At 49.1% G+C, this 14160-nt stretch overlaps 1 protein-coding gene and 1 long non-coding RNA gene across 3 annotated transcripts in view; both read right to left on the reverse strand.

Moving 5' to 3' along the window:
* Nucleotides 1–278: 278 nt before the first annotated feature.
* LOC129386928 (uncharacterized) lies at nt 279–1224 on the reverse strand. The gene is made up of 2 exons (XR_008614255.1): nt 948–1224; nt 279–443 (listed from the first exon to the last, which is right to left on the reverse strand). It is a non-coding gene; the product is annotated as an uncharacterized lncRNA (long non-coding RNA).
* A 221-nt stretch (nt 1225–1445) lies between these two features.
* Nucleotides 1446–14160, reverse strand: part of LOC126539446 (phospholipid-transporting ATPase ABCA3-like) — a 37047-nt gene continuing 24332 nt past the window's right edge. For both annotated transcript variants that reach the window (XM_055075321.2, XM_072285687.1), the window contains 7 exons: nt 13081–13250; nt 10548–10686; nt 8824–9166; nt 6626–6751; nt 5713–5852; nt 3749–3887; nt 1446–3061 (listed from right to left, as the gene is read on the reverse strand). In XM_055075321.2, coding sequence (XP_054931296.2) covers nt 1815–3061; nt 3749–3887; nt 5713–5852; nt 6626–6751; nt 8824–9166; nt 10548–10686; nt 13081–13250 — 2304 coding nt within the window. In that variant the 3' untranslated portion in view covers nt 1446–1814. The remainder of the gene's footprint in view (nt 3062–3748; nt 3888–5712; nt 5853–6625; nt 6752–8823; nt 9167–10547; nt 10687–13080; nt 13251–14160) is intronic.

Consider the following 14160-nt stretch of genomic DNA (forward strand, 5'->3'; position numbering starts at 1 on the left):
GGTCTTACCAAAAAAAGAAAAATAATGTTAACGGATGTAATCGTTATAACAATGTAATAGTAGGTGATTGATAGTGTTACGAAACAAAAACTGGTTACGTCACTGCGTCAAGGCCGTAACAAAAAAAAAAAGGAAAACAAAGAACATATGTAATCGTTAAAATCGTGTAGTAGTAGATTATTGGTAACGATGGGTAGACATGCATAACGTATACCTGAATGAGCAAAATCGAAGTAGCAGCCGAGGCAAAGAATGCTTACGCGTTTGTAGTCTCAAAGTTATCAATTTCTGTAGCATTTTTTATTAATATTGCTTTTGCTCGCAATCTCGTCAGCGCCTGCCTGCACCTCCGGGCTTCACCTTTCCACCTGCGCGCAAACCTTGCGTCTCCGGAGTGGACAGTGGACCCCTTCTTTCAGACCCGTCGTATATGAGTATCGAGTCTGCTAAGAGAAATGTGCGTGCATCAGGTAACCTGTTGCAAAAAGCTGCAAGCGAAAATTTAAAATAAAGAAAGGAAAACTAGACAATACGCATTGTATATAAGTTGCAAATGAACACGTAAGTGCAACGAGCTACCGAAACAGCTCCGCATCAACCCCCCCTGCTCCCCCCTCCGCCCCCACTTCTGTCCCTGCCTACTTGGCACCGAATGAAAAGAAATGGCGGCATTCGAGATTGTGTATGCGTGGCCGTCACATGCAGTTATACCACTCAATGAATTGTCGGCGCTGTGTTTTTTTTTTTTTTTTGATCGCGCACGTCAGCGCAGGTGGGCGAAAAATTATTGCAAGGCTAAGCATGAATAAAGTTAGGGCAAACTCATCACACGTACTGTACTTTACACTAAGCTTTTACCAAGCAGTTGCACAAAGCTACGGCAGCTTTTAGGGTTTCCTCGACTACGCGAAAAATGGACGAAAGTTAAACGCTTGCAGAAGGCTCACCCGTCGTCTCTGGGGAATCGATAAAAGCTGGCGTGCGCCACAGAGCCGCGCACGGTGTCGATTCCCCGACCATATATCGTCTGATCCCCTCGTCTGCCTCGGTCGTTTCTCGACACACCACTATATAACGCATACGGTTCCGAAGGTTTCCAAGTTCGGTCTTCCACTGAAAGCCGAAATTGTCGCCGAAGCCAAGGAATACGCGCATAACACTCAACAACACTCGCGAGCTCAGCTGAGCAGCCGTCAGTCGTCGCTGTTTCGCCGTAACCAACAAACTCGGGGGAAGGAAAGGGAAAGTGCTTTCTTTCTTTCACGCAATAAAAAGTTTAATTTTATTACTTAAATAATTAAAAATGCACCGCATCGGCAAGAACAATTGACACATTTTACCTTGTAGTATTATATATATATATATATACACATACATACACACACAACGCGCATGCGCCATGCATGTGCGTTGCGAGGAGCGCATGCTGTATGCGTGCCAGCACGCTGGCACCCATACATGTCGAGAGCTGGACACATATTCGAGATAAGCAGTGAATTGGTTGGCGAGACATCGGCCGCATGTGCTGCTGGATACTGCTTCCACCGCCCTCTATAGGCTGTGTGTTACGGCGCTGAATGAGCAAAAGTTACAGCGCTGCTAGCGCACCTTCAGAAGTAAATGTTCACAATGCTCCAATATAAATCATGCTATCATGCGTCAAGATAGCTAAACAAATTGGAAACAACGAGAACGTAATTTTGGTTTTGTATCGTGGTAACGTTCTATTACGTATAACTTATATATGCGCCGCGTTATCATATAGGCATTTTTACTTCGCATACCAGCCTCCCCGTGTTGTACCAGCTTCAATCTTAGTTGTGAGTCGTGAGACCCGCGTGCTTTCGGCTGAGGCTGACGAATATCTGGTCCAGCGTGGTTTCGCTGACGTAGAAGATGTGAAACTTGTGCTTGCGCTTGAGGTAGAGCAGCCGGTCGAACATCTCGCACAGGTTCATCTGGATCCCGCCGCTCGGCGGGGAGAGCCGAAATTCCAGCAGGCCCTCGTAGCAGCGCACCAGCGTGGCGTTCGGGAAGTGTTCCATCATGTCCATGACGATGAAGCGCTGGTGCTCCAAGTCGTACTTGCGGTCGGGAAATGTGTACACGGCGATGGTGGTGCCCCGGCAGTACTTGTCGGTGAGCTCCTTCACCGAGCCGATGCACTCGATGCGACCGGCCACCAGTATAGCTATGCGGTCGCAGACCTCCGCGTAGTGCTGCAGGTGTTCGCACGTGAGCACCACGCTGGCGCCAGGACGCAGCGTGTCCAGCAGCCGGCGGACCACGAGGCGCGACGGCGCGTCCAGGTCCGGAAGGTCCAGCAGGTACAGCTTCGGGTAGGCCATCAGGGCCAGTGCCAGGGAGAGCTGCGTCTTCGCGCCCGCTCCGTACGACGCGATGGGCGCGTCGGGATCGGCGAGCTCGACGGCCTGCAAAGCGCACGCGGTGGCTCGGGTCACGTCCCGAACGCCCCGGAGCACAGCCAGCAGGCAGGCCATCTCTCGTCCCGTGAGCGTGTCCAGGAGTCCCCAGCCGTAGGGCACGTAGCCGACGTCCTGCATCCACTGGCGGTAGCTGCGCGTGAGCGACGTGCCGGCACTCATGTAGGCGTCGCCGGCCGTCGGGAACAGCTCGCCGCCCAGCACGCCCAGCAGCGTGGACTTGCCGGTTCCCAAGGCGCCGACGAGTCCGAGGCATTCGCCGCTGCGCACCGCGAAGCTGACGTTGTCGACGGCGAAGCGCGGCTGGAAGAAGCCGTACGCCTTGCTCAGGCCTCGCACGAGGAGCGCCTGCTTGTCGAAGTCGCGCTGGTTGTAGACGTCGTCGACCAGGTGCGCCTCCCGGACGACGTCGGCGTCGACGGTGCTTTCTAGGCGGGCGTCGCCCCTGTAAGCGGGCGGTGGCTCGTGGCCCTGAATGCGCGACCAGAAGCGTTGTAGGAGGTCCGAGTCAAGGAAGCTGACCAGGGCGAAGCAAAAGCAACCCTCGAGCAGCAGGGCGAACACCTCTAGGAAGCCCGTGCGCAGGCCGGGGCTGAGTGGCTGCAGGTTGCTGGACGCTGCGGCAGAGGTCGTAAGAGATTAGGCAGAGGTTCCGTTAAGAGTTTAGCGTTACAGACCAGGCGATGAATCAACTGACGTGTGGTTCGACGTGTTACTTGTATTTTCGTTTATGTATTCCCAGGACCGAAGCGTTTCTAAAGAAAAAAAAAAAACTACAGAAAGTGTCTCTCCGCAAATGGCTGTCCCGAATATGCGCTTATGTGGGTCTTTATCGGCGAACTAGCACCGGGTGTCATTCGTTGTTGCACTACAAGCATATTCGCATTTGCCCGAACTCGACCAATTCGCGCGTGTAGCCGTTGTGGTCGCTATGCGCTCTGTGCAGCCACAGACGCGCGCACCCGCATTTTGTCTGTGGTTCACGTATATGGTTCGCAAGACTTTACGAACTGGTTTCTTGCTGGGAGATTATCACAATAATCCGGAAGGGGGTTGGAGCCCGTCAGGATGTTTCCAGGATCTTTTCTCTATTTGCACCGTGTGCCATGTGGAAATTCATAAAAAAATCAAACAAACAAGCACAAACCCACCGTTAAACATTTCTCACACCTCTAAGCTTGACATGCTGGGTACTTAGCCTTCATCCGCTGGAATTCGCGGATGCTCATTGTGGTGCAGGATTAGCGTGCTTTGATCGAGCTTGATATGCGGGACGCTAAAGAAATTCACGGCCGTTCACGTACAGGAGCCTCCGTGCGACGGGCAGCACTCCTTCAACCGCTGCGTGAATTTGACGGCGGCCTTCTTCTTGCAGTACAGCGTCAGCAGGAGGCCTCTCTCCAAGCAGATCAGGTTCTCCTTGCGAAGCAGGATCAGCTTGGTCTGCGAAATGGGAGGGACGTGTACGAGGCCCACGCGTCGGTGACCAGTTCTGCTCATAATGAGCGAGTCTGTCGGTGTGCCTGCTCGTCGAATGGCCGTGGAGTCGCGTATCGCTATTTTCTCGCGTTCTTTGTCGTTTGTTTCCGGTAATATCGCCTATTCTAATGCCTTCGTAAGTCATCTGGCGTCCTAGCTAGGTGCTGATGGAGAACGGTGTCTGGCAATTAGTTCCTTCTTTCAGAACAAAAGTACCTGTTTGACAGAATGTGTTTACTATGTTAAGGACGGGGTACACTGAAATAAACATCAGAATGCGACGTTGGTGTAGTTGTTTCATGCCTCAAATGTGGTACTGGTGCAAAAAAAAAAAAAAAAGCTAAGCTGTAAACTAAGCGTAAACTAAGCTAAAGCTAAGTTAAAACTAAGCGAAACCTAAACCAAGACAGAAAGAGCGGCAAAGAGCGTTGGCGCTCTTTCTGTTTTGGTTTTCGTTTAGTTTTCCTTGCTCCAGTGTGACATTTCAAGCATGAAATAAACACGTTTAAATACAGGGTGTTTCAATTGGGCCTAACTTTTAAAATATGCAAATGCTACGTAGCTGGAAAGAACCAAGGTTATGTTGTGTGCCGTCGCTTGGAGATACTCAGAATATTTTTTCGCGTTCTGCTCAGTTAGATCCGTAGTCTTAATCAACTTCTCAATAATTATAATTGAGATGGCATCTTTTTCAGTCGAGGCGTGGCGCTGTGCTCAAGTCGGCGGAATGCAGGAAAGGATGGTCTGAGATTACGGAGTGGGGAGGGTAAGAGCATCACCATTATTAAAGAAACTAGCGCAACATAACAGGGACACAGACTTCTCTGTCTGTGTCCCTGTTATATTGCGCTAGTTTTTTTTAATAATGATGACACACCAACTAGCCCAGCTTTCTGCCTTGATCGGTAAGAGCATCGCGTCGTGGTATATACGTTACACGAAACTAAACGCTATTTCGTATGCAACTGGGAGAAGCTCCACCGAAGGGAGAGCCGACGCTCAAGGGGCTGTGTTCCGTGTAAGTTTCGTTTAGTAAGCGGAACATTTTTGAAAGCGTGTTACACTTACTTATTGCAGACTGTAGTCGAACGAGATTAATGTTGTATCATCTGGATAGCAACGGAGGAAGTTTCGAGATAGGCGATATCTGCGCTACTGGTTCTATCGACTGACTGACCTACGCAGATTAAAACGGCTCCTGAACGTCGAGATATACGGTATAGTGTAAGCGTCCGAAAGTAATTTCACCGCACTGGAGCTCCTTAATTCGCACTCAAATCCAAGAGCACGAGCGCTTTTGTACTTGACCGTGGAGGAAGGAAAAACAATACAGGAGTTGTGACGTCAAGCTTTTGAAGCCTAGTCATAAAAAAGAATGTAAAAGGCCCATGGCAAATATGCCCTTATCACGTGTACAAGCGCTAATTTCTAGCCTCTGGTAATGGGAGAGTACGGGAGACATTAGAGCGGTGGCAAGGGTCGATCGTGACCAGGACGAGTACTGTGAACCAAGCGATGTCTTGAAATATCCTGCAACCATGGGGGAGGGCCCACTTCCTAAGAGCTGACTTGCAGGTGGGCCCCGAAGAAAAGGCTTTGAAGGATGTTGGTTTACCGAGGCTAGCTGGCTGACGTCACGCTCGCTACTGGGTTCCTTTATTTCCTTTCCACTATGCTACGACGCTTCTCTTTCGTACCCCGCGAAGTCGTGCCTGCGTGGTCCGCCTGCGTGGTTGACGATGCCTCGACGAGCAACTCTCGCATATAAAAAGTGTGTAACACCACTTACAAGACCCCTGGCGACTGTGTACGTGGGTGCCCAGCGAACCGATAGGCTCAAGACCACTAGGAACCACGATGGGAAGCTCTGCGTTCTTCGTGAGAACTGCACCATGTCCAGGGCAGCAGCCATCAAGGCACCCAGCACTCCTGCATAGCATGTGTGCTCATATGAGGTGTGTGTGGTGGTGGCGGCTGAGGGGGGGGGGGGGGGGAGGAGGAGGTCAGTACAGTCGACTTCTTTGTGCGCCTGTCGTTATTTATTTCATTTATTTACATATACTGAAGGCCCTCTTCGGGCCCGTGCAGGAGTGGGTACAGTCAACAAGACAGAGGAACACATACAAAAAATACAAAGAAAAGTTAAAGAAAGGGAGAAACAAAACATGCGACATGTCAACAGGCTATATTCAGAATTTTGCTTCAGCAACTCTGGGCGCGTCCACCATCTTGGGCGACGTCTGCTAGCGCTTTTTTTAAAAAGAAAAGTCAGCACCTACCTCCTCCAGCAAATTTCCGAAGAGTCTAAACACCTCATCGAAACGGCAGGGTTACCCCCACCAGGTTGCTTGGAATAAAGATATCTGCTGCACCGCCTTGTATGCACTTATAAAACGCCAATAAAAGGCATTCAATGAAGAGGCAACCAAAATGCTTCCGTCTGAGAATGATAAATACTTCTCGGATCCCTCGTTATTCAGAAGAACCGAGTCTCAGTAAGGCGTCATTATGGCACTTAGGACGCAGAAATTCACTGAGCATACTTTGTTCACCCAACATAAGTGGTTAAGTGAGCTGTTGTGTGGTTCGATGCTGCTCTATAGGAAACGCACTTTTTTATATTGTGTGGATCGTTAGTATTAGAACATCGAACTCCATGTCTTTGCGATACGCTTAAAAGCACCAGATACACGACAACTTACCTACACTCAAGTACACGGCTGTCATGGTGTAGAAGGCCTTCGCAGCGTTCTCGAACCAGAACGACGCCAAATAGGCTAAGTTTATGGCCACCAAGCTGTACGCCAGAAACAGTATGAATACGGCATCTGCGATGAAACATGGGGAAAGAAAGAAGAAAAACGCTGGCGGTCGACAGCTCAAGCGCAGCATTGACCTGCATTGACCCGGGAACGCGTAATCATGCATACGCCCTGAGCTGTTACAACGCAGCGTCTAGTAGCATTCGCACTGGCAGAGGTTGCGCCATCAAGTCGACCGCAAATGTTCGCCTTGGATGAACAGCGACCAACTTCGCGAAGTCACCCACTGACCCAGTTTCTTATTTTTTTTTATTGCGATAGCAATTATATGGACACTCCAGGCGGATATCTGTAGTCGCCGTCGCCGTGAGGTTCCGTATGAGTGAAAGCGTGTGAAAGTGAGCCGGCGAACGAGGTTCAATCTCGTGTGCGCGAGCGAGGGACGTGGCCCAGATGCGTGCCGTCTCCTGTAGCGCGCGAGGCAGGGGGGTGAGGCGAGGAAGGAGGGGCGTTCTTCTCGGGCGGCTGCTACGCTGCCTTGATGTCCTCCTCGAAGAGAGTGGAGACAACCGGTGCGTTAATCCCGGAGTGGAGACAACCGGTACGCGAATCCCGGGCGCCGTAGTAGGCGCCTTTGGCGGACGCCATAGGGACGCGTTGCCGGTGCTCGTGTGTCTTGAAAGCGGTTTGCGACGTGGCTAAAGTGTGCGCTCTCGCGGGCATCATCTTCAAAGCGATCTGCGCTGTTGGCAGAGTGCGCGTAGTGCCGGTAGCTTCGTATGCGCTGTGCTTTCGACGTTTCGTACATGTTTCGACGTTTCGTACATGCGTGGCACCGTGCTGGTTAATTTAGTTAAAACATGTTGACGGGCTAGTTGGTTTGAATTCGTGATAAGATGTTTCTACGTCCTCGTTGAGTCACGCTTACACATTCTATCACTGTTAATTTAGTTAGTAAGCGAATGTTTACAAGTTTATACGGCCGATAAAACTATCCTTACTTCGCACAGCTATCTAACTTGCTATCGCAATCGGTGCTTCGCCTTTCGTGCGGAACTGCGATTGTTTTTTACCTGTGATACTGGAGTCCCAAACTACTGGACCAATCAGAGGTCTAGGAGCAGCGTAAGCGTCAGGGTAAATACGCTGACGCTTATTTTGCGCAGCCGTGACGGTGCAAGCTGACGTCAGCGGCTCCGATCACACGTATTTTGGGCATGACGACGGCAAGGTCGCGCTCGCCGGTGTGGACGTTGTCCGCCACGAGTCCGTGGTCTCCAGTCGGGGTCGGTGGCGCGACGTTTCTCAATCGCCGGTGTGAATGCCGCCCTGAGCCCGACAACTATAGTCGTCGCTCTATTCTTCTCGCATGCATGCGGGTTCATGCACTATGAAACTTGAAAAATAATCTAAATGTAGAACTAAGCGCTAAAGAGAAAATCTGAATGGTAACATCGTAAACAAAGGCTTTGCGATGGAGAACAAGTGGCTATCGCCCCGTCCTCTCCCCCCTCCTCCATTCCATCTTTAGAGAGCTTTCCGTGTGTATTTGGGCGACCGGCGGAGTCGCCTTGTCGTGGACGTGATCGGCAGTTCCTTATTTTCCTGTAGTCCTAGCGGAACCATCAACCTTCACACAGATCCCAAACGTGCTTTTACTCGCCTCTATACGTTTTGCATTTTATCCCCCTTGGCTTGTCCACTCCTCCTTCACCCCCTCTCCCGCCTTCCATCCCTGGACGCCGCCTTTTTTATGGAGGCGGTGACAGGTGTTCTGCCTTGCTGTCATGGAACGATGCGACATATTCTCTTCGTACTCTGACATCTATTCTGCCACCCTTTTCCACTAACCCTCCAGTCTCATCTTGTCATTCATTCTCCCCGTGGCGGCTTTTAAACCACGTGCTTTTTGAAACTGTACGCTCTTCGTCCAAGTAAGAAAAAAGAACTGTTTGGTTTATTAAGATACATCTCAAATGCTTCCCTGGCTTTCACAAATTCATTTCCGTCTTTGCCGACTCGCTCGGAAGGGATGTTGATATCAGTGACCTCCGGTACCTTCAGAGGCGTACATCCCCCTCTCCCCCGCCCCCTCGGATCTCCGAGGCCACGTGCACGCGCGTGTACGCGCTACTCACTGATGTACTGCCAGTCGAGAAACGTGCGGAAGGCCACCGTGGCCGCGGTGAAGAGCACGGCGTGGATGACGCCCAGGCAGGCGTCGAACAGCAGGTTCCCCAGCCAGTAGAGGGCGCCTCCGAGACCCGTCATGAGCTGCAGGTGCTTGGCGCCCGACATGCGCTCGCCGAGCACGGTGACCACAAAGTGCGCCGCGTGGTAGCACAGCGCCGCGGGCACGAACACGGCGCACAGCACGCGCACCAGCACCGCGTGCACCACGTAGCCGGAGTTCTGGCGCCGCGCGCTGTGCATCTCGAACTCGCGGAAGAAGCTGAGCAGCGTGTCCGCCGTCTCCGTGCTCTGCGCGGTTTTTTTATTTTTCGCGCTCTATATACAGTCAAGCGCCTTTACAACGGACGCCTCTACAACGAAATGACCTTTATAACGAATGCACAATTTCACCCCGGTTCTATTGTGAGCCTTGTAGTACGCGACCTTTACAACGAATAGACCTATATAACGAATCATCTTGAACTCCCCAAACACTTCGGTGTAAAGGCGTTCGACTGTTCTACCGTTTACGTACAGAGGAGGAGGGGGGAAGGGGGGGAAGCGTGCCCGAATATTCGAAAAAAGTTTATAATGAGGAATAGGCTGTTTTCCCCCATTCGAATGGAGTGCTCACCGTGGTGCCCAATATACGGCGCAATAAGAACAAAGGACAGGTCGAGTCAGGTCGAGTCAGGTCGAGTCAGGTCGAGGGCTGAACAACTGACAGTTGGCGCTTGTCCTGACTCGACCTGTTACTTGTTCTTACTGCGTTATGCATTCTGTACATTATAACGATGAATAATTACCAACATGCCCAAACCTATTCCCTTCCGAATACTCGCTATTTGTAAATTCGAATACTTTTCGAATGTATCAGGATCACCAACCCTGCGATAAATTCTGTCCCGGCCGCCATAGCAGACATGAAACACTTAAAGTTAAGCACGCAGTGGAGCACGCTGTATGCCACTTAAGGAACGATACTCTTCCAGCTAAACCGCTATCAGTAACAATCACCAGTGAGTCCTGGGTAGGGGCATAAACTGCTTGTGTTTTGCCTAAGGCTCCATTCCAGCTTTTGATAGCGCTTCATTAACCGTGCTGTGAGATGACAAAAACTTGGTAAGTTGTCAACATACTATGGGACGTGAATATCGAAGGTTATAACAGGTGCTCATTATTAGAAAACTATTCGAAAAGTATTCGATATTCGATTAGATGCGCTTCTGACACCCTACATATTACATGTAGGATGTTCTGGTGCCCTACATGTAGCACGGCTTTCCCAACTCTATTTCTTCCTCTTGATGTCGGCTATAGTATCGGCTACCCCTGTTTACACTTTAATATACAAACTGATGTCTTGCGGTCTCTTAACGTTACGGCTAACATTTTTCGTTCAACAGCTCGTTGCACTGATATGTCCCGCCAAACGCGACTGCCAAGCGCGACTCTCACAGCTTGAACTCCGATGTGGTTTCCAGGGAACACGGCGTTATAGTCGTAGTGCTTCGATATGTGAAGGAAATATTCGGAAAGATTCCTCAAGTATAGGCTTCGGGGCAAATTTACGTTGCATTATCCATTGCCTGTGTGCTTGACCTAAGCAGTTTTGGTGAACTGCTTTCCAGCGATTGACAGCCGCAGTTTGGTATTCTTCTAAGCGCGTTTCGCGTTCTTTTTTTCGTACCTGAAAGTTGTCTGGCGTGTTGGTGAGCAGAATGGCGGCGTCATAGTCACCAGTCAGGTTGCGGAGCACCGCCGTGTGCAGCAGATTCAGGGCCAACAGCGCCGAGTGAGGATTCTGGCCGTTGTACCACAGCGTCACCCTGCGCGCAAGCGCACCGCATTTTGTTATAGGAGTTTATTTTGCGCTCTGGTGTCGAGCCCACGGAGGTATTGGTGCTGGTTTTGTACAGCCTTTGCCAAGGTTGCTCGTGGATGCAGCTTACTTGATGGCTTCAGCCGAAACTGAAGAGACCACATGACACCTACTGACAAGCAATAGTTTTATTATTATTATTATTATTATTATTATTATTATTATTATTATTATTATTATTATTATTATTATTATTATTATTATTGAGGAATCATCGCGTGCCCGGGCGTCGTCATCTCGCTCGATATTCCATCGTTGAAGCTTCGAGAAAGGCCGCTGAATTGCCTGAGAATAGAAACGCGAACGCAATTACGATAGTGCCAGGATAAGTCTAAATTACTTGCTATATATCGTAATACGGTACTGATCGGAACGAGTTAGAATTGCATATCCGTTTATCCGTTCGTGTTTTGCTCAATTATGCGATGAAATCTACGATGAACAATACTTGTGTCACGTGGATGAGAAATGCGGTGAGGAAAAAAATTGGAAAAAGAAGCGATGTCATTGCGCTTTCCGCGTTCGCCACTGTGTCACGCGATCACCTTGAGCACGTTACAGTTACAAGAAATTATATCGCAAGAGATTTTCTCTCTGCATTTCGTTGCCTCGACGCACCGTTGACATGGTAACACCTTCTAATGTACAGCAAAAGTTAACGGCGCGAGCCGATACGAGAGCCGGTGTGGATCCAGGCTCCAGACGAGAACTCGCGGGGGCCAACTGAAAACTGTCCCTTCGTATCTATCACGAAAGCTGTGCAAATATTCATTCCCGAGCACTTATAAAAACTCGCTAGTGGGCGGACTTCTCTGGCATGCCTTGTACCTTCGCGATAAGAATAACTTCCTTTTACGAGTGCGCTGCATGGACTGACCGCCTGGAGCGCGCAAAGCAACGCAGCAAACAAAAAACCATTGATTAGAAGCACGAACCAACGAGCGAGACCGTTATTATGATGGCAGAACACGTCCGTGGGGCACGGTGTCGAAGCGAAGTCTATTTTCGATTCTAGCGCTTGCATTAAATGGCAGCTTTCGCGCCGCTATACATGTAAAGTGAAGGGCTGCCTTCGTGGGGCGTGCATATCAAAAAGCTTTTCTTCACCAAAAAAAAGTTTTTATTAGGTGCCGACTCGCACGATGAACTGGTGATGAGCGCAGCTTCGCCAAAACTGCCACAAAGTGAGTTTGTCGGTCTGATGCTGCCAGTGATGTCAAAAACGTCCGATTCGATGCACGTCCATACCCTCACCCATTCGTGTGCAAACTCGATCTACAAGGTGCGGCATTGACGGCGCTGTGTTCTGTTCGGTGACCTCTAATTTCGGTATTCCCGTATTCAATGTGAACATGTACTGGGTGTTTCAGCAAATACTTTCAGATGAAAAATAAAATAAAATTTGATTGCCTGCGGCAGATAGCAAAATTCTAGTCCGTGAGCTGGTCTACTCTAAGAGGTGGACATTACTTGCACAAAAAAAGTGCAATGCATAGTCGGCTAACTAAGAAAAACTTCACTAAGCCAGTTTTTAACAAATTACCTTATGACACACATTGTGATTTAGAAATTGTAGCTGGGGAGTTCGCAAGGCGGATGCACTTTGAACTAATTCTCAGGATGATACCTCTTTCGGGATATTCATTCCCGAACTGTGTGGAGAAATGCATTGGCGTTCCAGTTACTTTTGTGCCTCAATGCTTAAAACGACGTTCTCTGAAGAAAATAGTGGAACTAGAGTGCATTTTTAAGGCACGTTTGACGGCGCACATCTCGCAAATGATGTCATCGACACAATTCTTTTCAAATGGATATGCCTTGCAGTCTCACCCTCTAGACTTTGTAAATTGCAACCAACATGTGTCATAAGGTAATTAGTTTAAAACCTAATTGGTTAATTTTTCTGAATTGACAAATTATGTGTTTCATTTTTTTTTGAAGTAATGTCCCCTTCTTCGAGTAGACCAGCTCATGGACTAGAATTGTGCTGTCTCCCACAGGCAAGTCTTAAAAAAGTTTTGAAAGTGTTCGTTGAAACACCCGTATGAACACTCGCATAATATTGGGGGTTATAGTATACCTTAGTTACGGTTAACAAGCATTCTTTCTTACTAAGGAAACATTCTAGGTCCCGCGTTCACTCCGTACGTGATTGACAAGCCGCCAAAACGCTTGTGCTTCAATTTAGAAGGATTAGTGGCGACTCCCAATCACGTGCACGCTTTATTAATTTCGCACAGCATTGCCTTGTTTCGAAGCTAACTCCTTCGGGGTTAAATTTGCAAGTATCGGCGTGTGGTCGATGCCGTACGCCGCTATATATCGCATGACACCCGTCTACCTTGGTTCCGGTTCGTTCGAGACCACGCCCATCTGGTAGAGGAACATGTAGGCGTAGACGTCGTGGTTTGCCAGGGCAAGCAGCTGCGAGTTCACGTCGGTCAAGTCGACGCTTTCCAAGCGGACGTCGCTGTCCTCCAGCACAGCGCACATGTGCTCTTCCACGAAGCTCTGGGGAAAAGAAGAACGCCCCGAGAAATTAGAGATACATTAAGCTTAACGTGCGACACTCCCGTAGGTATTATTAGAGTTGCTTTGCGACTGTGAGCACTCATCGAACCTGCCCGGAAGCTCTTTAGCCCGCACTGTCTGTGACAGGTCAGTGTATACCCACCAAATGCGAGATTCTCTAGCGCACATTTCCTCGTTGTGTTCAATGGTAGGACGAAAAAAAAAAAAAGATATGCGGATCCTAAGATGGCGTGGGAATCGATGTTAACGAAGCATTTTGCAGACAGCCGGTTACCCAGCATCGTCTGGGATTCTGCACTGGGATTCTACCCCAGGTGGAGCAACATATTTGTGCAAGTCGAGAAATTGTTTGTGCGGAACGCCCGCAGCAAGGTGCATTATACAGTTCAGTAGCCTGGCAAAGGAACAAGAATTCAGGATCGCCAGTCAGCCTTTAGAGTCTGTCAAGTATAGTACTTTTGTATAAGTCAATTACTGACAACTGACCCTGACCATGAGAAAGAAATTTACAGAAGAATAAAAGTAGGTTGCAGTGCATACGGTGGGCATTGCCAAATCCTGACTGCGAGCTTACCATTGTCGTTGGAAAGTGTACACTCATTGCATTCTGCCGGTGCTAACATATTGGGCAAAAACTAGGACGTTAACAAAGAAGCTCGAGAGCAAGTTAAGAGCAGTGAAAGTTAAGCAAGTTAAGTGAAAGTTAAGCAAGTTAAGCAAGCAGTGAAACGAAGAATGTTAGGCGTAACGGGAAGAGAGAGCTATATATATATATATATGCATGCTGATGATACACACAACACACACAAACACTGTTGCCTCCTGTTAATTCAACCTCAATTATTTCGACTTTTCTGCTTAGTTTGATCGCTCTAGAACGTTCCGGCGA

The sequence above is a fragment of the Dermacentor andersoni genome, chromosome 11 (assembly GCF_023375885.2).
Source record: "Dermacentor andersoni chromosome 11, qqDerAnde1_hic_scaffold, whole genome shotgun sequence".
Taxonomy (NCBI): domain Eukaryota; kingdom Metazoa; phylum Arthropoda; class Arachnida; order Ixodida; family Ixodidae; genus Dermacentor; species Dermacentor andersoni.